The 24,156-nt window shown below is 41.5% G+C and overlaps 1 protein-coding gene across 5 annotated transcripts in view; it reads right to left on the minus strand.

Annotated features, from left to right (window-relative positions):
• cpne3 (copine III) overlaps nt 1–24,156 on the minus strand; it is a 60,301-nt gene that overhangs the window by 13,555 nt on the left and 22,590 nt on the right. For 3 of the 5 annotated variants that reach the window (XM_067251981.1, XM_067251980.1, XM_067251978.1), the window contains 8 exons: nt 23,035–23,133; nt 22,631–22,717; nt 6,881–6,940; nt 6,632–6,765; nt 6,266–6,320; nt 6,106–6,157; nt 4,712–4,845; nt 4,307–4,543 (listed from right to left, as the gene is read on the minus strand). In XM_067251981.1, the coding sequence (XP_067108082.1) occupies nt 4,307–4,543; nt 4,712–4,845; nt 6,106–6,157; nt 6,266–6,320; nt 6,632–6,765; nt 6,881–6,940; nt 22,631–22,717; nt 23,035–23,133 (858 nt within the window). Of the gene's footprint in view, nt 1–3,677; nt 3,796–4,162; nt 4,544–4,711; nt 4,846–6,105; nt 6,158–6,265; nt 6,321–6,631; nt 6,766–6,880; nt 6,941–22,630; nt 22,718–23,034; nt 23,134–24,156 lie in introns of those variants that run through there. The other 2 variants (XM_067251979.1, XM_067251977.1) reach the window with 2 other exon arrangements.

Genomic DNA, 24,156 nt, shown 5'->3' on the forward strand with positions numbered 1-24,156 from the left:
AATTGTTAATCCGGCCCTGACCATTCTAGTGACTAGTGGAAACATGGGGGAAACCGGAATTCTCCTCCCCCAAAAGTAGCTAGCGCTATGGCTGGATACTCCTCTCGATAACTAAAAAACTTTTGAGTTTATTCCACAATCGACCGAATTGGCCAAACAAAGCATGTACATTTAGCTTACAGTGTGCATAATCTAGCTAGTTAATGTTGTTTTTCCAAGTTTTCTAGAAATCTGCTCAAATCGAGGCTAAACAGTGCTACTACCGTCATAACTCACGTCACTCCCACAAAAAAAATTTTCGTAAGTAAAAAGTTTAGACTTTTAATTGACAATATTGACAACACATATTAAGAAACTTGTCCTTTTTCATAATATCGTCTCCGATTTCAATTCGAAGCTGTAAATCTAACACTGTAGGCAATCTCCCATGGTATCCGGTCTGGCTCCGCCTCGGAAAACAATGGCTGCCGTTGCTGACGATACATTTATTTCCCCCTCCCAGTAACCCCTTAACCAATGATATGTGCTCTGAGCTTAAGTTGTCATGAGTATCTGGCAGTTTTCAGAAATAACATCGGTGATTGGACGGCAAAGATATTAAGGCGGGAACCATGGGAATTCTATTTCCCATATTTGAATGGTCCGGCAGGAAAGGGTTTTAACGCTATAAAACAAATAGTGCCGTTAACGCAGGTTTCTTTTTGACCCTGGGAATCACCTGTCGTCACATGACTTTGACTGCCGACGGTAGCTGAATGATGGAGAGAGGGCTTTTAGATGGGAAATTCCTCTTCATAAAGTTGCGAGACGGCTCAGTTGACAAAACTAAGGATGTGTGTACTGATTGTCAGGCTGAGTTTAGTTATCACCGGAGTACTTCAAGCCTAAAATATCACATGCAAGCAAAGCACACAGCTACCAGCAGCAGCAGCGTTAGCAGCAACAGCGGTAGCAGCAGCACCGTTCGCTCCGGTAATATATGGCAGACAACACTCGCAAAAGAAGCGAGCAGCTGGCTGGGTTGAACAAAATAGAAACTGTATTGTTCAATATTAAGGCCAATCTGTGGTTGCTTAAGTATCTGAAGTATGTTTGAGTGAGATTTGAATATTATGGAGCAGGATATCGTAGTAGGCTATGAGACAACATGTCTTAAATGTATTTTATATTACAGAAAAAGTCTAATTATGTGGATGTTTATAATAAAGCAATATAGTTTGCAGTTCAAGTGAAAAAAAGTCCCTCACAATTTAAGTTGTGTTCCATCTGAACTTGTTATATGGACATTATCATCCAGTTAGGCCTATTTGAAGTGTTTACACCCTTTTAATGTTATTTCATTAAATAACTATTATTGGGGTAACATTTTTCCAGATTAAATAGCTTGAATAATTTTGCAATTAATCCCGATTAATCATATGAAATAATTGCGATTAATCGCAAATACATATTTTAATCACTTGACAGCCCTAAAAATGATCAATGTACAGGAAAATCCATCATGGCGGACATTATGGGTCCTCAAGGCTTTTTTGTTCCTCATGACAAATGAGGCATGTACACCAAGTTTCCGAATAATTTGAGTTATGGGGTGGAAATGCCATCACTTTGAAAAGTAGACATTTGGGCTGTGGCGCCCCCTATGGTCTGATGTGGCCCATATTCCTTGTTTCAAAGGGGGTTCTTTATTAATGAATGAATGCAATATGAGTAGGCTAAATGCTTGAAAATATCACTAGAAGGGAAAAACTTAAGGCACGTTTAAGACATAGAGGTTAGGACCATTTTTACACAGGATTGCCCAATTTCTTTGTTTTGATGCAACTTTTCAACTATGTGAGGCTACTGTATAGCCTTCACAGCCTTCATAATCACCATTCCCTCTTGCAGGTGAAATGAGAAGACAATTTCATTCTACACTTCAATCTTAGTATTTTGAATTGTAAATGAGCAGCAACAAATGTATGTTTTTAAATCTATGCAATCTTCATAAATAATAAGTATGCATTTTTAGATAAAATATACAGAAATATCAGTTGTAAAATTTCAGTTAAAAAACTGACGCATCTGCAACCGACACAAGAACACCACACAATTTCCCCAGAAATGTTACCCTCTCTAGTTACTATTTGTCCGCTCTTCTTGGAAATACAAATCTGCATCTGTGTGAATTTGCACTAGAGGACTGAAAACATTCATATGGTTTCACTCCAGTCTTCCTCCTGGTATGGAAGAGGTTGTATTTTAGCTATACACGTATAAGTTTCATGTCTCATTGGGTAATGTCCATACCACAGAGATGAGAACTGGGATGTGAGTGCAAAAAGCTCAGATCATGCTCATCATGGTCAATCTGCTGCATTTCAAACTGCTTGGTATTTTTGGTGTATTCTGAAACACAAACATGATGTCCTAAATGTCCTCTCTTTGAAGAGTTTAGTTCTTTCATGGCCGGTGTTCTGTAGATTTTCCTACCTTACTGCAAACTATAGGGCTAACCCTAACCTTGATGTAAAATATGATTAAACTCTCTACCAACAAAATGCATGTTATGGTGATTGTAGTAACAGTAGCATTGCATGCCCCTTTGACGGGCATTAAGAAGCACCCAACTGTATTTTTGATGTGCTGTGCCAAGCAGTGGTATGATTCATGCTGTGCGTGGTAAAATATTACCAGAAAGAGCCCACATATGCAGTTGCACTAAAACAATTGGCAAGGGGCAAACGCAAAAGGCAGTTAAAAATGAGTGCCATTTAAATGGACATTTGCATAAACTCAGCAAAGGTTTCCACAAAGGTGAAGTTGACATGGGACTGGCAGAGTGAGATGTCGATGTGACGAAAGAGCAGTGGCATTTACATATTGAATTGGCTACAATGGCACAAAGTACATGACACAAAGTACATGAATTAATCATTACATTTAGTCATTTAGCAGACGCTCTTATCCAGAGCGACTTACAGTAAGTACAGGGACATTCCCGCACGGTCAGGAATCGAACCGGCAACCTTCTGATTAATAGCCCGGTTCCCTAACCGCTCAGCCATCTGACTGACTCCCCAATCAGTTATCATAACTAGAGGTTGTTGACATTGTCATCCATCATAGTTATTTTTATCAAGCTCAGGTCTTGGTTCAATACATATGAAATACTTTGATTGATACAGTTGATGTTCAATAACCTGACAGAATAACACACCATTGCAAAATGAGGACATTATTTTACCCATAATATGAACACACCTCCATTGACTTCAAGGCACTTTGCAAAGACTCTGGTCTTCTATTAATCTATTACCATTTTCGCCAATAGCATTTAGCAATTTCCAATAGTCATACAGGCTAATTAAGGCCCTAAAAGGAAAGAAATAAAGAGTAAAGGCCATTGCACACTGAGTCCGAAATTCGTGTCCGAAATGTTTGCACGTTAAAAAATAAATACGACCTCACGTTATGTCAATCGCGCTTACACACTGCCTTCGAATCTTTCGTCCGTCAAAAAAAAGTTCGGATCGGGTTCGATTTTCTGTATCCATAGGTTTTTGGGCAATTCAGAGCCATCGAATGTTGAGGCTGACAATTGCGAAAAAACTTATACGAAAATTTAGCACTCAGTGTGCAAGGGCTTTGAGGGTGGAAACAAGGTTGAGCATTTCAGAAAGGGAAAACCCTACGTTTCTAAGGAGCAGGAGTGGGTTCATGGACAGGCAGCAGTTTGCGCAAACTGAAGAAGGAGACCACTTGTTGAGGTAACTCTGCCAGTACACATTGGGCTAGAGCCTCCCTTGTTGCCTGAAATGAAATGGATATACAAGGCAGATACTGTAAAGTTAAGGCCGGGTGGTGGACAGTATCCACGTAGGGCAGAAGATAACTGGCCTATGTTGGGGCTGGCATTCGGATAAAAACGAATAACATTTTAAATTATAACTTTGGAAGAAAACACTTACATTTGAAAGAGACCATGAAACCCTATTGCATGCTAGCTTTATCAATGAAAGTAAAAATAATGCATTTAACAGCTATTATCATGATCATGTTTTTGGAAAAAGCATTTTTTTAAGACAAAATAAATGCCATTATAAACTATTAACAGCGTTTCTTAAAATTTATCATAAGTCCCAGTGCAACTGCTAAAATCTTTTGACTTTTAACTATTCTAGTAGAATAACTCAAATCTGACTGGATTTAAATCAAAATGGTTATTTACTGGTAAAACAAGGGAATAGTTCAAAATGTCCTCTATAAATATTTTTGAATCAAATAGAGGCTTAGCAGCAGAATCAATATAAAGATGACTTACGTTCAGAAACTTTCTGAAAGGAACAAACTGGACAATATCTCTCAGGGCTGGTTCCCCTGTCTGCGACTTCAGACACCCATCATCGCCATCCAAGAGCTCCATGGCACTGAAATCTGCCCCACCCACACCGATGATGATAATGGACATAGGCAGTCGGGAGGCATTTACTATGGCACTGCGTGTCTCATCTAGATCTGTGATCACGCCGTCCGTGATTATAAGAAGAACAAAGTATTGCTATGGAGGAAGAGGAAAACAAAGAATGAGATGTGAAGGGCCTAATAGTTTTATAATGAATATTCTGTTTAGAAAGTAATTTATAGTTCCATAATCATTTTTGTCAATTTCTCTGTTGCCTACTCTGCTAGGCAATTTCTGAAAGAGTGTGGCTAGTGTGCTACTCACAGAGGCAGTCTTCTGCTGAGCTGCCTGCAGAGCAAATCGAGCCACATGGTTGATTATTGGAGAGAAGTTAGTTGGACCATAAAGCTTCACCTGGGGCAGACACATCCTGTAGGCCTCCACCACCCCCTCAATCCCTACACACACACACACACACACACACACACACACACACACACACACACACACACACACACACACACACACACACACACACACACACACACACACACACACACACACACACACACACACACACACACACACACACACACACACACACACAGAGTCAGAGGGACAGACACAACACACTAACTTGGCTCTGCCCTCCCACGTACTTCCGCTCAATTTTAATTTAGCTTCTGTACTAGGTCTGGGCTTTCGGTATATTTGTCATTTTTTGACAGCAACATTTTTGAAGATGACGTTGATGTCGCGCCCTAGTTTGAGTTGTAGTTCAGTAATGGCGGCGGAGAAAGGTGCGAGCGAAGCCATTCGGTCTGTTGTGGCAGCGCTGCCGAATATCCAGAAGTTAGAGCCGAGTTTTGTTGGTGGCCATGATGTTGTGGCCCTCCTCCCCACGGGATTCGGGAAAGTTAGATTTTCCAGCTAGCTCCGTTAGTGGTGAAGGAGTAAGGGGGGGGGGGGGGGGTGGAGAGAAACACTTTTTTGTCTTCTGCTAGTTTTCTACACAGGGTGACAAGTGCCTAAGAAATTGTGAATGACAAGTCATGTTCCGCAATAAATACAAACGTATTTCTAAGTCGCAGACACGGTCAGTCATAGACAACGGTGTGTCAGCTGTAACAGATGCTCCCGGTAACGTCGTGGTAAGTTTGAGTGCATGGGCAGCGGCTCTATGACCGGGGTCTAACTCATGACGAGCAAGCACTTTCTTACCGCTGCTGGCATATAATAGCTTCCTCGAGCAAAACGTGCAGAAACAAGCACCAGGATCTCAGTTTCTTGCACCAACTGCCAAAAGGCTTGCGGTCTCTACCTTCTATCCACGACCAGCGCCATTTATTTTTGAGTCCTTTATCTATGGGTAGGACATCATCCCCAGGCTTCATGAATTTGCGCTCCATGCTTTCACCAACAAAACTAACGTGATGTATGGATCTCATTCACACTGTGTTGCCAGGACCCGCCCTGCTCTGCTTCTTATAGTCTTGTAACGTTAGTTATAGCTGCGTTCTGTTCAGATGATTGGTAGGTGAAATTAATTGACTCGAAAATATTAAACCGCATGCAAGTTCCCAATTTTTTTTCCCTCATGGCCGCACGCCGGACATCCGGCACGGTGCCGGAATACTTTGAGCCCTGCACACACCCTTACCCCAAAAGAGCAACAACTTCACCATTATTTCCATCTCTTGTCCTGATTGAGGAAATACCTGTGCAAAATGGATTTGCAGGGTTGAAGTTGAGAGGAAATTCATGGGAACACTGTAAGACATGTACAATATAATGTTATTTACGTTGAACAAAACTACAAACATGAGTTTAACTACCACAGCTTATACCAATCCTACCTTTATACTGTTATTATCTTACCTGCCAGGTAGGTGGAATCTGGGCTCCAAAGCCAAAGGCAGGGAACATCTTATCACTGCAGACATACATACAGACACAGAACATGTATGGTATTGTGCCTGTTATAATCACCCAAATACCTATCACTTTCTCGTTAAAATTGTACTACCCTAATACAATGATCTGTAAATGTCAACTGTTAATTAGCTAGAGCAACTTATTTTTGACTTGTAACAGTACTAGTGAGTCCAGTACTGTTACGCTAAAGATTCAGGTTTAGTAACACGACTCATACAACATTTTTTTTTACATCTAGTGAATTACAAAAGATCAATGACTCAAGCTAATTAAATTGAACTAATGAAGTAAGTGCTTCAGTGTGGTTACCTGTCGTAGTCTTGAATAACCTGACCAACGCTCCATATGGCAGACAAGTACTCATTGTAGCCCTGATGGCTGATGTAGTGCAGAGACTGTGGGGTCTTGGGATCACCATTGGACCCTGTGAAGTCTATTCCCACCTACACAATGACATAGTGAGGCAACAAGGAGATTCCAAACATCTGTAAAAAGGTATTTATTACATTATCCTTATCTATGAATAGGTGGTGTTATTATGAGTGCTGAGTAACTCACAGTAAAGTTAATTTGACAGCCCCCCATGATGTAGTCCAGAAATGAATACTCCTTCACAACCTGTGTGAATAACAGTGAACTGAATGAGCACAATTGGTTATGTTGTTTGATATCCTCAAAAGACTTGGAACACCAACATTTTCCCAGTGTTTACTGAAATATACACTGGTAAATGTCTCAATGTACTATGGTTCTTCTAAGGTAGTTCTGACATCTGACATCTGAGTTATGTTTAGGTCTGAACCCCAGACCAACATGGCATAAACCAGATGGTATTGCATGGCTCTGCAAAATGCTGAGGTAGCTGTTTTGGTTATGGGTGCCATACACTGTGAAAGTCTCTGGATCCCTGTATTCACTGTAAGTCGCTCTGGATAAGAACGTCTGCTAAATGACTAAATGTAAATGTAAAAGGGCCCTTGACCATCACGCTTCATCCTCCGAGGTGTGCAGGTCCTCGAGGGTAGGCAGATTGCAGCCGATCACCTTCTCAACAGCGCGGATGATACGCTGCAGTCTGCTCTTGTCCTTGGCAACAGGGTACCAGATGCTGATGGAGGATGTGAGGATGGACTCAATGATGGCTGTGTAGAAGTGCACCATCATTGTCTTAGGCAGGTTGAATTTCTTCAGCTGCCGTAGGAAGTACATCCTCTGTTGTGCTTTCTTGGTGAGGGAGCTGATGTTCAGTTCCCACTTGAGGTCCTGGGAGAGGATAGTGCCCAGGAAGCCAAAGGACTCCACATTGTTGACTGGGGAGTCACACACGGTGATGAGGGTGAGTGGGGCTGTATTCTTCCAAGTCCACCACCATCTCCACTGTCTTTACATTACATTTACATTTAGTCATTTAGCATACGCTCTTATCCAGAGCGACTTACAGTAAGTACAGGGACATTCCCCCCGAGGCAAGTACGGTGAAGTGCCTTGCCCAAGGACACAACGTCAGTTGGCATGACCGGGAATCGAACTGGCAACCTTCGGATTACTAGCCCGATTCCCTCACCGCTCAGCCACCTGACTCACACTGTCTTAAGAGCATTGAGCTCTAAGTTGTTCTGGCTACATCACGTCACCAGGTTGTCAGCTTCCCACCTATAGTTAGACTCATCCCCACCAGGGATGAGCCCAATAAGGGTGGTGTCGTCCGCAAACTTCAGGAGTTTGACGGACTGATGACTGGAGGTGCAGCTGTTGGTGTACATGGAAAAGAGCAGAGGGGAAAGGACGCAGCCCTGAGGAGTTCCGGTGCTGATTGACCGGGAGTCAGAGACGTGTGTTCCCAGCTTAACGCACTGCTTCCTGTCAGACAGGCAGTCAGTGATCCACCTTCAGGTGGAGTCAGGCACGTTCAGCTGGGAGAGGTTGTCCTGAAGCAGTGCAGGGAAGATGATATTGAAGGCAGAGCTGAAGTTCACAAACAGGATTCTGGCGTAGGATGCCGGGGGGTCCAGGTGCTGGAGACCTGTTGGACAACAGACAAACTGCAGGGGGTCCAGGAGAGGGTCTGTGATGGCTTTGAGGTATGCTGGGCGACGGGTCTGTAGTCATTAAGTCCTGTTGGCCTTGGCTTTTTGGGCACAGGGATGATGGTGGAGGACTTGAGACAGGCTTGCACATGGCATGTATCCAGGGAGGTGTTGAAAATGTTGGTTAACACCGGAGACAGCTGGTCAGCACAGTGCTTGAGGGTGGCTGGAGAGACAGAGTCTGGCCCAGCTGCTTTACGGGGGTTCTGCCTCTTGAACAGTCTGTTAACTTCTCTGAAGTTAACAGACTTCTTCTCCTGAATGGAGAGAGTCATCTCTGCGGAGATGGGGGGGTTCTTGGTGGGTAGGTTTTGTTCAGGACAGTCCAATTGTCTTTCAAATCGACAGTAGAACTCGTTCAGGTCGTTGGCCAGGCGAGAGTCATTAATGGTGTGGGGGGCTCTGGGCTTGTACTTGGTGATCTGCCTGAGCCCTCTCCAGACTGAAACAGGGTCGTTAACCGAGAACTGGTGTTTTAGTTTCTCTGAGTACAGTCGTTTAGCCTCTCTCACCGCCTTGCTAAACCTGTTTTTTCGACTCTTTGAGTCTGTCTCCCCAATCCTAAACGCTTCCTCCTTCTCCAACCTCAACCTTCTGAGTTTTGCTGTGAACCAGGGTTTGTCATTGTTGTAGCTCACCCTAGTGCGTGTTGGTATACAGCAGTCCTCAAAGAAGCTGATGTACGATGTCACAGCTTCTGTCAGCTTATCCAGACTATTGGTAGCAGTCGTGAACATATCTCAGTCAGCACAGTCCAAGCATGCCCGCAGATCCTCCATAGCCTCACTGGTCCACTGTTTTGATGTCTTCACAGCAGGTTTACAGAGCTTTCGTTTCTGCCTGTATGCAGGAATCAGGTGGACCATAGCGTGGTCAGAGCGTCCCAGTGCTGCTCGGGGGACGGCGTGGTAGGCTCTACTGACTGTAGTGTAGCAGTGGTCCAGTGTTCCCTTCTCTGGAAGGGCATTTGATGAATTGTCTGTATTTGGGGAGTTGGTGGCTGAGATGCCCTTTGTTAAAGTCGCAGAGTACAATAACCAGGGAATCCGGATTTGCTCGCTCCACACTCAGAATCTGGTCGGTGAGCATGCGTTGGGCCTCTTGAACGACGGCCTGTGGACCTGGCAGCATGTAAACTCCGACCAAGAGGAGAGACGCGAACTTGCCTGGCGAATAGAAAGGTTTACAGTTTATTTGTTTTAAATCTATATCCGGAGAACAATGTTGCAGAATCACTGTCACATCTACACACACTACACACCAGCCACTGTTAGTGTAAAAACAAATACCACTGACCATAGACGATTCTAGGTTTTAAAACTGGGGGTGCAAAGGGTGTTTATTTTTTTTTGCTTACAAAAAACATTCAAAAAATTCATAGTAGATCTCAAAAATGTAAATGTAAGAGTAAAACAAACCATAATAGAACATACAACTCTAACGTCACTTTAAAATGTTCTAAAAATAATTTAATCGTATTTTACATTAATTTGAAAATGTAAATTATTTCATCCCAACACCCTGCACCCGCGACAAAATCGCCAATGCCACCGCCTTTCGTTTTGCTGGAGAGTGCTGTGTCCCGATCCGCTCTCACGAGTTGAAAGCCTGCCAGTTGTAACGCGTGTCTGGGATCAAATCACACAGCCATGTCTTTGTGAAGCACAAAACAGAAGATGAAAGACAGTCTCTGTTTTTCATCGCACCGACCGGCCGAGGCTACCATCATTGGCGCCATCTTTTGCAATTACAGCCTCAAGTCTTTTTGAGTATGATGCTACAAAGCTTGGCACACCTATTTTTGGTCCGTTTCTCCCATTCTTCTTTGCAGGACCTCTCAAACTCTTCGGATCTCTCCAGAGATGTTTAATTGGGTTCAAGTCTGGGCTCTGGCTGGGCCACTCAAGGACATTCATAGAGTTGTCCCAAAGCCACTCCACTGTTATCTTGGCTTTGTGCTCAGGGTCGTTGTCCTGTTTGAAGATGAGGTCAGTCTGAGTTCAAGAGCGCTCTGGACCAGGTTTTCATCAAGGATGTCTCTGTACATTGCTGCATTCATCTTTCCCTTGATCCTGACTAGTCTCCCAGTTCCTGCCTTTGAAAAACATCTCCACAGCATGATGCTGCCTCCACCATGCTTCACTGTAGGGATAGTATTAGCCAGGTGAGCGGTTTCCTCCAGACATGATGCTTGGCATTCAGGCCAAAGAGTTCAATCTTTGCTTCATCAGACCAGAGAATTGTGTTTCTGAGGAGTGTCTTCCATCTGCCCACTTTACCATACAAGCCTGAACAGTGGAGTGCTGCAGAGATGGTTGTCTTTCTGAAAGGTTCTCCTCTCTTCACAGAGCAACATTGGAGCTCTATCAGAGTGACCATCGGGTACTTTGTCACCTCCCTGACTAAGTCCTGGTGGTTCCAAACTTCTTTCATTTATGGATGAGGCCACATTGGGACCTTCAATACTGCAGAATTTTCTCTGTATCCTTCCCCAGATCTGTGTCTCGATACATTCCTGTCTCGGAGGTCTACAGACAAACATCTCAAAGAAGATCAGTGGAAACAGGATGCACCTGAGCTCAATTTTGAGTGTCATGGCAAAGGCTGTGAATACTTTAATACATGTGATTTTTGTTGTCGTTGTAATTTTTTTTAAGATTTGGTGAAATAAAAAATAAATAAAAAAATCCCATTATCATTATGGACGAAAATAATATTTTATTCCATTTGGGAATAAGGCTGTAACTAACGTGGAAAAAGTGAAGCGCTGTGAAAACTTTCCGGATGCACTGTGTAATGCTCTGTGTATAATGTCTTCCTTTGTTAATTGCCTTTTTGTCGCCATTAAATAACCCTTGCTGCAGTATAAAACTGTCCAAATGATGCTTCAGAGGGTGTAGAGAATAGTTAGGGTTCCTCCTTCGTATTGTTTTTGTTAGTATTCTTATTATTATTAGGGTTCCTCCGGTAGGAGGGAACCTATTGTTTTTGTTAGTATTCCTATTATTATTATATTTCTCCGTTAAATGGCTCAATAGCTCAAAAAGTCCTTGACCCGATTTTTTCAAATTTGGCCCAATGATACAACAGGTCACTCACTACTCCCAGACCGCTAATGGCCCATGTACGCCCATAGGTGGCGCTATAAGCCACGCCCAAAGTCTACGTGATTTCCCCAGCGCCCCATTATTCCAAAATGCCTGAAAATTGGTGTACATACCTTATTTCTCATGGGGAACAAAAAAGCCTCATGAACCCATAAGGTCCGCCTTATGGGTAGATAGATTTAGATAGATTTTGCTGTACTGCCCAAATTTGGTACAACCTTCAAAACCCTTCTCCTCATGAACCATAGATCCAATCGACTTGAAAATTGTTACAGATTTGTAGAACACATGTCTTTCTATAGGGTCAAATTGAATAAGGAATGCAATACAAAATGGCTGAAAGAAGTGTATTTATGTAAATGTCCACATTGCCACAATATCTTTGTGTTAATAAATCAAATATAATTTTGACTGATGGTTTTTCAAACCTTTTTCCCTACAAGATGACATCATTCTGAAGTACCATACCCAATTTCACCTTGATATGTCAATATATGATTGAATTCAATTGAATTGCTCCATAGCGCGCGTGCTCCAAATTCTCAGACTCATCCTGCCCCTTGACACTGGGGTGACCACCTGTCCCGTTTGCGTTGTGTCGCAGAGCATTTTCACCCCTTGTCCCGCACGTCCCATATTGAAAATGCTGTGCAATACAGCGCAAAGCAAGACAGGTGGTCACCCTACTTGACACACGCGCGAGCTTGGCGAGACGCACACACATCCTTTCTGGAAATTGTGTGCTGACCAAGCCCCCACCCTCGGTTTTTTGCTCTTGTTTCATTTTGCTTCCAATCGCAGCTCGCCGTTACGAATATAAATTATTTTTCGGCGGCCATTGTTGTTTTCAACTGGAATCGCCTGATAGTGTTGGAGGCAGCCACGTTCGGTAAGTCATATCACCTATTTTTTACACATTTTAAGCTAGAATCAATGATTGGGTTTGTGAAAGTACACTACTCTTGAATTATGGTGAAGGTTTTAGCACTTTTAGACCTTTAGATCGTGAGTCTGAAGTGACGGAAAACCGAACTCGAAAAGTAGCTACTGTAGCTCTAGCTTTTTCCCTCTGTGTTTTTAATTAGTGAGTCATTTTGCATCTCGGCGAATTGTTCATCAAAAAGGTCGAGGAGGGCAGCCTTTAGGAGAAAAAGCAATTCCCCACAGACCTGTCGGCTCAGAATTTTGATTTGGGGCGTGAAAGTCTTTGTAATAAGCCTATGCGCCAGGGAGACCGCATATAGGCTTAGGCGGCAGCCATGTTTTGGTCGCGTCAAATTCATAAGTTCACCATTTTACAGTTAGGTCTACACGAAAAAGGTCGAGGAGGGCAGCCTTTAGGAGATGTGGGAATTGTGCTTTTAGCCAGATGCTCCGATTATTTTTGTGATTTGTGGACTTGCAATTGGAGTGATACTGCGTCCCGGGGGTAGATTGTTTTGACGTTAGCCTCAGAGTCAGACTCGGCTCGCCCACTTGCAGTGTGAAAACAATTTTTTGTATTTCACTCAATTCTACTCCAAAAGCGTCAGGGAGGACTGCTTTTTGTAGACAAGGGCCTGCTAAAGATAGCCAGTAAATCTGATTTTTCAAGGCGAGCCTGTTTCATTCGTCATATGCCCTGAGAAAGCGACCTACGTTAGCCAGGCTAGTTTTGCCAATTTCAGTAAGTCAGGCTATTTAAAGGTCTCTGACAGTCAGAATCACTGTTTACAGGCAAAGGTCGAGCTGGCCTTTTGTCAGATGTGTATATATTGACCAGTTTAGAGCTAAATACTCTTGCCAGAGCCTGGAATCAAACCCGTGTTTTGAGTGACTTTGCATGGGTCAACACATTTGGATTCAAGTTCATGTAGTGCCACTGCATTGCACAGTCAAAACTGTAGTTTATGTCAAGTGTAGATGGAAAAAGCTTTGTTTTTCACAACTGAACTCACATGGATCCTTTCTTCACTTTTACAGGTCTGGAGGGTCATGCAGAGGCCTGCTCAACAAAGTCCAATGTAGGATGCTGAGAGCAACAACAGAGAATGCTGAGAGCATCACAGACCCCTTGCTGGACTATCCCTCTCTAGCTGGACAGCTTCATTCAGCTGGCCTGCCTTGCCTGCCTGCCTGCCCTGCTTGCCCCTGCCTGCCAGCCCTCCAGAGACAGACAGTCACCCCACAGACACAGTAGCTCTGTAGACTGCTTTTTTGAGGACATTGATGAAAAAGGACAAACCAGCATTTTTTACTTTGATGAAAGTCTAAATGTTTAATCCTTTCCATGTCCCAGTATGCCAAGCTGCTGACTTTGAGTGTCTTAAATGATGAAACCAGTTCAAGTGATAGACCTTTGACCCGAATCCAATGATTATTCATCTGAATAAAAAACACTCAAGAGAAGTACTGCTTCTTGGATGATTTGTGCTCCACATCAGTACATCTCACACAATTGCCTTTGTTTCCATGGGATTCATGGAATTGCTAGTTTCTGCTCCACCATTTCCACCATAGTGTAATAATAAATATAATTTAGGACAGCAATTACCTTTTTGTGTTATCCTTCCGCATTACACACATTTAGTCAATGTTCTTAAACTCAACCGATTATTGTCATTTTACCATGCTGTTCATATTGAACAGACATCAGTGTTTACTTGGAAAGATTACTGTATATTTCCACTTTTGATTTGTATTGCCATCGTAAGTTTGGTCTTTAATTTCATTTAGAAGTGGTATTAAAAGGTCTTAAAAAGTCTTACATTTAACTTGTTTATACCTGTAGACACCCTGTGAAGCCCCCGCCCCCCACTCCAGAGACAGTTGGTGACAGAGAGGTGCAGACATTAAGTTAAACATGCCTTAAGAGTAGAGTAACAAATAGAAACTAAATGTGTAAATGGAGGTTGAAACTCAGTGCTCTGAGTTGGTGCATATCAGTTTAGGCAAAGGTAGCCTTTTAAACCTCTAGGTTTAAAAATAATTCAGATTTGATTGGAACTCTCTCTTTTATACATTTATAGTTGGATTTGACATTTAACAGACATTTAATTCATTTAGCAAGTTGTTTAACTCAAACAACCATAACACAGTACATATGGTATACAAAGCTGCAGTCAGATTTGGCGAAATTGTTAGCTTGGATGTTATCTTTACATATAGATGGGGTCTCGATGATGATGCGCACGCAGCTTCAAGGCAGAAAGACGCGTTCCATTTCACTTTTACTGTACCCTACACTTTTAATGTTCCCACCATCCCCCCCTTTCTGAATAAAGTTCGACTGATCTGATTTGTTGTTTTTTGTTGCTATGAAAACCAGTTTAGCAAGCTAACTAACATTGTTTTTAGCTAGCTTGCATTACCATTCGCTAACAAAACAGTAAAAATAGCTTGCTAATGGAGCAGAACTTGTTAATGCAGGAGACTCCGAGACCATAGCGCGTCACTAGCATCTCGTCATATCACGCAGTCGGAGCACAGCTAGATAGCTGTCAGTGCTCTTGAGTACCCAGTATGCAGTGCGGCATGTCAAAAAACGTAAAGACTTGTGGAAAATAGTTCGGTTACAACAGCCATGCGAGGGATTTCAGTTGTTGTGTTCGTTCAGTTAGATGTTTGTAATGTTATTGTTTGTTAGTTAATATAATCTTGTTGGTCACCCTGAGTGTGCATGTCGTGTAGTTTAATACGGACAGAGAGTCGGCCACTTTCCTATCAGATGTGACACTCGTAAGGAGTTGAACATGAGCTAAACCGTAGTTAAATTGCCTATGAGAATATTCTTGATTGTGGGTTGACTAAGATTCTGGAAAAAGATCTATGGAAGAAGGATATCAATATATGCGGTTATCAAGCCATCCTTGAGAAAGTTTGAAAACAATGTTGTGGTTGATATGTATTGATTGTGGGAGTACATTTTTTGACTACATCTAAACCTCATGCGGCTGCTGCAGCATTTCTGCTTTGGCATGACCTGCGCTGGGAGAGAGGGAAACAGCATGGATGGGGATAGTGTGCGGGCAGATGTGTCTATATACAGGGCCGGATTAACCATTAGGGCAACTGGGCACTTGCCCAGGGGCACATGACATCTAAGGGGCCCTGGACAATGTCAACTAAAATGTTATATCACGTTATGAACGCAGTCCAGACTTTCCTTAATGTGAGTACTTTATTGCAACTCGTTCGATCAAAATGTTATGTTAAATCACGTCAAAAACAGTTTTTTGGTCTAGTAGCCAGTGCCGCCGCTCCCATAACGCTCACTACGCGCTGTGCGTAGGGCACCAACTCCTGAGGGGGCACCAAAAAATAGCCAACTGAAAAATCATCATAGTTATAATACTTATAATACCGATATTATTTTAGTATAGAAATATTAGACACGTATATTACAAAACAGGCAGAACAAAAGATGTATTTAAATGCTCACAAAAAGTTACGATGGTGCCCCCCCCCCCCCAAACAAAACAAAACAAATAGGCTATACACTCAACTTCCCAAGCTTGCTGTAGGTGCCCTTCCCTCAGTGGGCTGACAAACTTTGACAGTAGGCTAGGTCAACTTTTCTAAAATGGGCTTAAAACGATAACAGGAGTCAGGGGAAGGAAAAAAGAAAGAAAGAGACTGCGAGATGGTGCCCGTGCATCACTTTCAGGTAAGTTTAATCATTGTTAAATACGGGAAATGTGCTGCTAATTTAATGGTTAGCCTATGCATACACCTCAAACTTGCTAACGTTATTGCTAATGTTATCACACTCAAATGTTTTAACTTAGTTAGGTGCAAGCTAGATGGAGATTTTACTGTTAAACATTAACTATGCATTTTACAAGTATAACTGACGCCAGCTAGCTGTTACTTTCTTACCTACCGTCTGACAAGATTTTACCAATTGAAAAACGGCTTGTAAAATGTTTATTTTACATAAAGCTCAAAAAACTATTTTGCGCTCAAATAAAGGCCCAAAAGATTATTTTCAAAAAACTTTGACATCCGTAACTAGCATCACATCAAACACGGGGGGGGGGGGGGGGCCTTAAGCCTTGTTGCCCAGGGCACAGAAAATTGTTAATCCGGCCCTGACCATTCTAGTGACTAGTGGAAACATGGGGGAAACCGGAATTCTCCTCCCCCAAAAGTAGCTAGCGCTATGGCTGGATACTCCTCTCGATAACTAAAAAACTTTTGAGTTTATTCCACAATCGACCGAATTGGCCAAACAAAGCATGTACATTTAGCTTACAGTGTGCATAATCTAGCTAGTTAATGTTGTTTTTCCAAGTTTTCTAGAAATCTGCTCAAATCGAGGCTAAACAGTGCTACTACCGTCATAACCTTTTGCTGCCTAAGCCAACATTCCAAACATTCCATATGCTGTTGAAATATGATATTCATATTAATATGCAAATTTTATGAATTTTCATATTAAATCATACACCTTAACTGTTGACACCATATTGAAGAACAGAACTAGGGGATTTTTATGATGTGAATAAATATATGATTACTTAAGGCAAATCATATTTTATCAAGGTGATTTCAGGCAGCCATTTTTTACAAAAACTTCTCCATCCACCATACCTCATCAGACAACTTCATTTTTAACCACTTTAATTACAAGATGGAGGAAAACTTTGAGCAGGTGGAATATCCACACATCTGTGGGCAATGTGGAACAGAAGACAGATTAGAAATATCATATTTTGATTAAAAGTTATGACCATTCTAGTGACTACATGGAAACACGTGGAAACATGGGGGAAACCTACATTTCTCTGCCCCAAAAGTAGCTAGCGCTATGGCTGGATACTCCTCTCGATAACTAAAAAACGTTGGAGTTTCTTCCACAATCGACCGAATTGGCCAAACAAGGCATGTACATTTAGCTTACAGTGTATATAATCTAGCTAGTTAATGTTGTTTTTCTAAGTTTTTTAGAAATCTGCTCAAATCGAGGCTAAACAGTGCTACTAACGTCATTACTGCCTGTCCTGCCGGACACGGCAGAACGCGAGTTTTTTTCTGGAAAAAACTCGCATCACTCCCACAAACAAATTCTTCGTAAGTAAAAAGTTTAGACTTTTAATTGACAATATTGACAACACATATTAATAAACTTGTCTTTACTCAGAATATCGTCTCAGATTTCAATTCGAAGCTGTAAATCTAACACTGTAGGCAATCTCCCATGGTCTCCGCTCTGGCTCCGCCTCGAAAAACAATGGCTGCCGTTGCAGACGATACATTTATTTTCCCCTCCCAGTAACCCCTTAACCAATGATATGTACTTTGAGCTTAACTTGTCATGAGTATCTGGCAGTTTTCAGAAATAAAATCGGTGATTGGACGGCAAAGATATTAAGGCGGGTCTTATGGGTCTTTTTCGACCCATATTTGAATGGGCCGGCTAGATAGGGATAACTCACGTCACTCCCACAAAAAAAATTTTCGTAAGTAAAAAGTTTAGACTTTTAATTGACAATATTGACAACACATATTAAGAAACTTGTCCTTTTTCATAATATCGTCTCCGATTTCAATTCGAAGCTGTAAATCTAACACTGTAGGCAATCTCCCATGGTATCCGGTCTGGCTCCGCCTCGGAAAACAATGGCTGCCGTTGCTGACGATACATTTATTTCCCCCTCCCAGTAACCCCTTAACCAATGATATGTGCTCTGAGCTTAAGTTGTCATGAGTATCTGGCAGTTTTCAGAAATAACATCGGTGATTGGACGGCAAAGATATTAAGGCGGGAACCATGGGAATTCTATTTCCCATATTTGAATGGTCCGGCAGGAAAGGGTTTTAACGCTATAAAACAAATAGTGCCGTTAACGCAGGTTTCTTTTTGACCCTGGGAATCACCTGTCGTCACATGACTTTGACTGCCGACGGTAGCTGAATGATGGAGAGAGGGCTTTTAGATGGGAAATTCCTCTTCATAAAGTTGCGAGACGGCTCAGTTGACAAAACTAAGGATGTGTGTACTGATTGTCAGGCTGAGTTTAGTTATCACCGGAGTACTTCAAGCCTAAAATATCACATGCAAGCAAAGCACACAGCTACCAGCAGCAGCAGCGTTAGCAGCAACAGCGGTAGCAGCAGCACCGTTCGCTCCGGTAATATATGGCAGACAACACTCGCAAAAGAAGCGAGCAGCTGGCTGGGTTGAACAAAATAGAAACTGTATTGTTCAATATTAAGGCCAATCTGTGGTTGCTTAAGTATCTGAAGTATGTTTGAGTGAGATTTGAATATTATGGAGCAGGATATCGTAGTAGGCTATGAGACAACATGTCTTAAATGTATTTTATATTACAGAAAAAGTCTAATTATGTGGATGTTTATAATAAAGCAATATAGTTTGCAGTTCAAGTGAAAAAAAGTCCCTCACAATTTAAGTTGTGTTCCATCTGAACTTGTTATATGGACATTATCATCCAGTTAGGCCTATTTGAAGTGTTTACACCCTTTTAATGTTATTTCATTAAATAACTATTATTGGGGTAACATTTTTCCAGATTAAATAGCTTGAATAATGTTGCAATTAATCCCGATTAATCATATGAAATAATTGCGATTAATCGCAAATAAATATTTTAATCACTTGACAGCCCTAAAAATGATCAATGTACAGGAAAATCCATCATGGCGGACATTATGGGTCCTCAAGGCTTTTTTGTTCCTCATGACAAATGAGGCATGTACACCAAGTTTCCGAATAATTTGAGTTATGGGGTGGAAATGCCATCACTTTGAAAAGTGGACATTTGGGCTGTGGCGCCCCCTATGGTCTGATGTGGCCCATATTCCTTGTTTCAAAGGGGGTTCTTTATTAATGAATGAATGCAATATGAGTAGGCTAAATGCTTGAAAATATCACTAGAAGGGAAAAACTTAAGGCACGTTTAAGACATAGAGGTTAGGACCATTTTTACACAGGATTGCCCAATTTCTTTGTTTTGATGCAACTTTTCAACTATGTGAGGCTACTGTATAGCCTTCACAGCCTTCATAATCACCATTCCCTCTTGCAGGTGAAATGAGAAGACAATTTCATTCTACACTTCAATCTTAGTATTTTGAATTGTAAATGAGCAGCAACAAATGTATGTTTTTAAATCTATGCAATCTTCATAAATAATAAGTATGCATTTTTAGATAAAATATACAGAAATATCAGTTGTAAAATTTCAGTTAAAAAACTGACGCATCTGCAACCGACACAAGAACACCACACAATTTCCCCAGAAATGTTACCCTCTCTAGTTACTATTTGTCCGCTCTTCTTGGAAATACAAATCTGCATCTGTGTGAATTTGCACTAGAGGACTGAAAACATTCATATGGTTTCACTCCAGTCTTCCTCCTGGTATGGAAGAGGTTGTATTTTAGCTATACACGTATAAGTTTCATGTCTCATTGGGTAATGTCCATACCACAGAGATGAGAACTGGGATGTGAGTGCAAAAAGCTCAGATCATGCTCATCATGGTCAATCTGCTGCATTTCAAACTGCTTGGTATTTTTGGTGTATTCTGAAACACAAACATGATGTCCTAAATGTCCTCTTTTTTTTTCTTCTGAAATCCGTAACTAGCATCACATCAAACACAGTGGGGGGGGGGGGGGGGGGGGGTGCTTGTTGCCCAGGGCACAGAAAATTGTTAATCCGGCCCTGTCTATATAGGGTGAAATGGAATGAGAAATGCAATACAAAATGTCTGAAAGGGGTGTATAATGTAAATGTCCACATTGCCTCGATATCTTTGTGTCAATAAATCAAATATAATTTTGACTGATGGTTTTTCAAACCTTATTGGCTTCAAGGTGACATCATTCTGATGTACCATGCACAATTTTATGCAATTTTACCTTGAGATGTCAACCGTTTCTTAACCTTTGTCCCAAAGCTGACCAAAGCTTATACTCTGCCCTTTCTATTCCTACAATCTCAACAGTTGGTGTGTAGCAGAGAGGATAGAGAGACTGACTTGTAACCTTATGCTCATGAGTTCAAATCCCTATTCAGCCTATTGTTGTTGGCCAAACATGAAGTAGTTTTGCTCTCTTGTTGTCCAACTCTCCATCTTCAGCAGTGTACATGTTTATAATGTTTTGCCATTTTGCGGAGGAACCCGCATCGCTGCTTGCAGCTATATTTATTCTTATTTTTCTTCTTCTCCATGAAATGGCTCAATAGCTCAAAAAGTCCTCAGCCCGATTTAAAAAATTTTGGCCCAGTGATACAATACTCACTACTCCCTGAACACCAATGGTTCACGTATGCCCATAGGTGGCGCTATAAGCCACGCCCAAAGTCTACATGATTCCCCCTGCGCCCCATTACTCCAAAATGCCTGAAAATTGTTAGACATGTCTTATTTCTCATGGGGAACAAAAAAGCCTCAAGTACCCATAACGTCAGACTTATGAATTTTCTTGTACTGTCTAAATTTGGGACAACCTTCAAAACCATTCTCCTCATGAACCATAGATTCAATCGACTTGAAATGTGTTATAGATTTGTCGAATGCATGTCTTTCTGGGTGATATAGGGTGAAATGGAATAAGAAATGCAATGCAAAATGGCTGAAAGGGGTGTATTTATGTAAATCACTCTGAAGTACCATAAACAATTTCACCTTGGTATGTCAAAATATGATTGAATTACAGCTGTTTAAACTTTGGCCAAATATAACAATGCTTTCCACAGGAGAAACAGCTTACTTTTTTCATACAGTAACTGACCAAAGGACTTGCCAACACTGAGATGAGCTCAATGGGTTGAGACAGTGTACTCCAAAGTGCAAGGTCATAGGTTCAAATCCAGCCACAGTCTCTGGGCCTGTCATCATTTTCATTATCTGTTTAGTTAAGCAGGATGACATTATTCTGAAGAACCATGTGCAATAGCAAAAGCATTCTGGTGAGGTGTTCTGGGCACGTCCCACTGGGAAGAGGCCCCAGGGAAGACCCAGGACACGCTGGAGGGACTATGTCTCTCGGCTGGCCTGGGAACGCCTCGGGGTCCCCCAGGAAGAGCTGGTGGAAGTGGCCGGGGAGAGGGAAGTCTGGGCCTCCCTGCTTAGGTTGCTGCCCCCGCGACCCGACCCCCGGACAAGCGGCAGATAACGAATGAACGAACCATGCGCAATTTCACCTTGAAATGTCAACAAATTACTGAATTACAGCTGCTTAAATGTTGTCCCAAAGATGACCAAAGCAAATTTTTCACCTTTGTATTCACAAATGCTTGACAGTTGATGTGTGGCAGAGAGGATAGAGAGGCTGACTTGTAACCTCATGCTCTTGAGTTCGAATCTCCATTCAGCCTGTTGTTGTTAGACAAACATTAAGTAATTGTGCTCTCTTGTTGTCCAACTCTTGATCTTCTACAATGTACATTTTTATAATATTTTGCCATTTTGCAGAGGAACCCGCATCGCTGCTTGCAGCTATATTTTCCTGTTATTTTTAACCCTCGTGCTGCCTTCGGGTCACATGACCCAAAGGTTCATAACGAACCATCGTTGTGTTTACCCAATTTTACCCAATACAAAAACAAATAAAAATAATTTTCTTTTAACCATTCCAATGTGGGGGGTCTGAGACAGCCCGACAGTTAAAAGAAAATGCTTCACTTTGTTTTTGTATGAGGTAAATGTGTCGCAATACGACGGTGGGTCACAATGACTGATGGGTCAGAATGACCCGAAGATAACACAAGGGTTAAAGGATTAATTGACTTCCATTGATGCAGAACAGCTGTAAGTTTTGAACCCAATCCTTGTTCCCTAATTACGTTACCTTTGTACAATTTCAGGTTATTCACAGGACTTGAACTGCTTATATTTCAATACAAACTTTAAAAAATCTAGGTGCTCTCAAACCTTTGACGGGTAGTGTAATCTTTAGTATATAGTTTATACAAAACTTAAATGTTTAATCTGTTCTATACAGTATTTTGTTATAAAACAAGTCATTTTCATACATGAATGGCAAAATAACATTTATGAACCAAGTCATTGTGTTATCCATACATTTTGATGAAAACATATAAACAAAGTAACATATAACATGTTAGTTTGTTTTTGTAAAGTGTTGGATAGGAAGCTTACCTGGCATAATTTCACACTCACAACCCCAGAGTTTTTGTAGTTCTTTTTCTTCTCTTTTTTCTTTCTGTTGATGCATTCAAACTCAGCCTAGAAAGCAGATAAAGTACCCTTTGTTATTAGTATAGTATGTGTTAAAAGGAACTATCCTAAAATTTTTATCTGACCCCATCCTGACCTTCTTCTACTGTCCAAAATTGCATCTATAACTGCATTGACTTGGAGGTCACCCAATTATTAATAGTATAATTGTTTTTACATAGCATTGACATGTAATGTAATGACACAGAACATTGATTAAGAACATGATGTGTAAACAACATTATTTAGGAGTATAAATATTTAACGTATTAAATAATAACCACAATCCACAAACAAATGCACACAAAAAATAAACAAACTCTCACCGGTGAAGTGCGTGAAGCCTTTTGCAGAAGGGTCATGTTGGTCTCAAAGATTCCAATGAGGTCATGGGATCCGTCATTATCATAATCGTAGCATTCTACCTGATAACAGGGAAAAAGTTGCCATGTATACAGCTAAACATTATTGACAACTTTATGTAGGTTGCACTAGAAGTGACCTTATTTACGGTAACTACGTTCCCATAGAAAACTTGGTTAAAGAGCAAGGTTTGGTTTCAACTAACCAAAAGACCAAGGTGAAAGAGTAAACATGTTAAAGATATATGTACAGGACTATGTAGAGCACAAAACAACACTGTCATAATTTTTTTATCAATTATTTAAGCCGAAAATATTACATGTATGGGACTCTGGATGATCTGTCCGCCTTGGTTTCAAGTAAGCTCCCGAGCTCACTTGGTTTTAAGGGGTGTATACGTATACCCCTTCGTCTAAAGGCCGATATATGCTTCTGCGTTTTTCGAAAAACGGACACATGGGAACACCCTCCTCTACGGGGAACGCCCTCTCCGAACTCTCCGACGTGCACCTCCTGAATTTTCTAACTATCCGTCGTAATTTTGGAGAGCTACGGAGAGCTACGGAGTTTTTAGAATTCATATTTCAGCTAAACAGTACATGTAAATCAGCATCTGAATTCAACTGTGATGAGAAATGGGCAGTGTAGTTACTGAAAATGTGCGTATTTTATTGATGAAACGGCTAATTTGTAAATTCGCTCCGACTTCTCGATAACCTAGGTAAATAAACACTCGACGACAACTTACAAAAAACCGTTGCGCCACCTACTCTTCTGTCGGTGAATTGTTTTCAGCACCCACAGCCTACGGAGAACCATAAACAAAGTCTATCCGTCCGTATCCATGCGTATCCGCACGCCCGCCCATCCGTAAACTGAGACGCAGAAGCATATTTCGGCCTTTAACCCTAGCCCTCGATCAAAAAGAGTATTGGGACACCACTTACTCTCACGGGAACGCGCAAAACTAAGGGCTAGGGGTAAGGGGTAGGGGTAAAACAGAGTATTGGGATTCTGCCTTAATCTCATTAAACTCTTGGATTTTGGACTTTGGATTAAACTCACTATCAATCCATGCCCATTCA

This window comes from Osmerus mordax, chromosome 15 (genome assembly GCF_038355195.1).
Source record: "Osmerus mordax isolate fOsmMor3 chromosome 15, fOsmMor3.pri, whole genome shotgun sequence".
Taxonomy (NCBI): Eukaryota; Metazoa; Chordata; class Actinopteri; order Osmeriformes; family Osmeridae; genus Osmerus; species Osmerus mordax.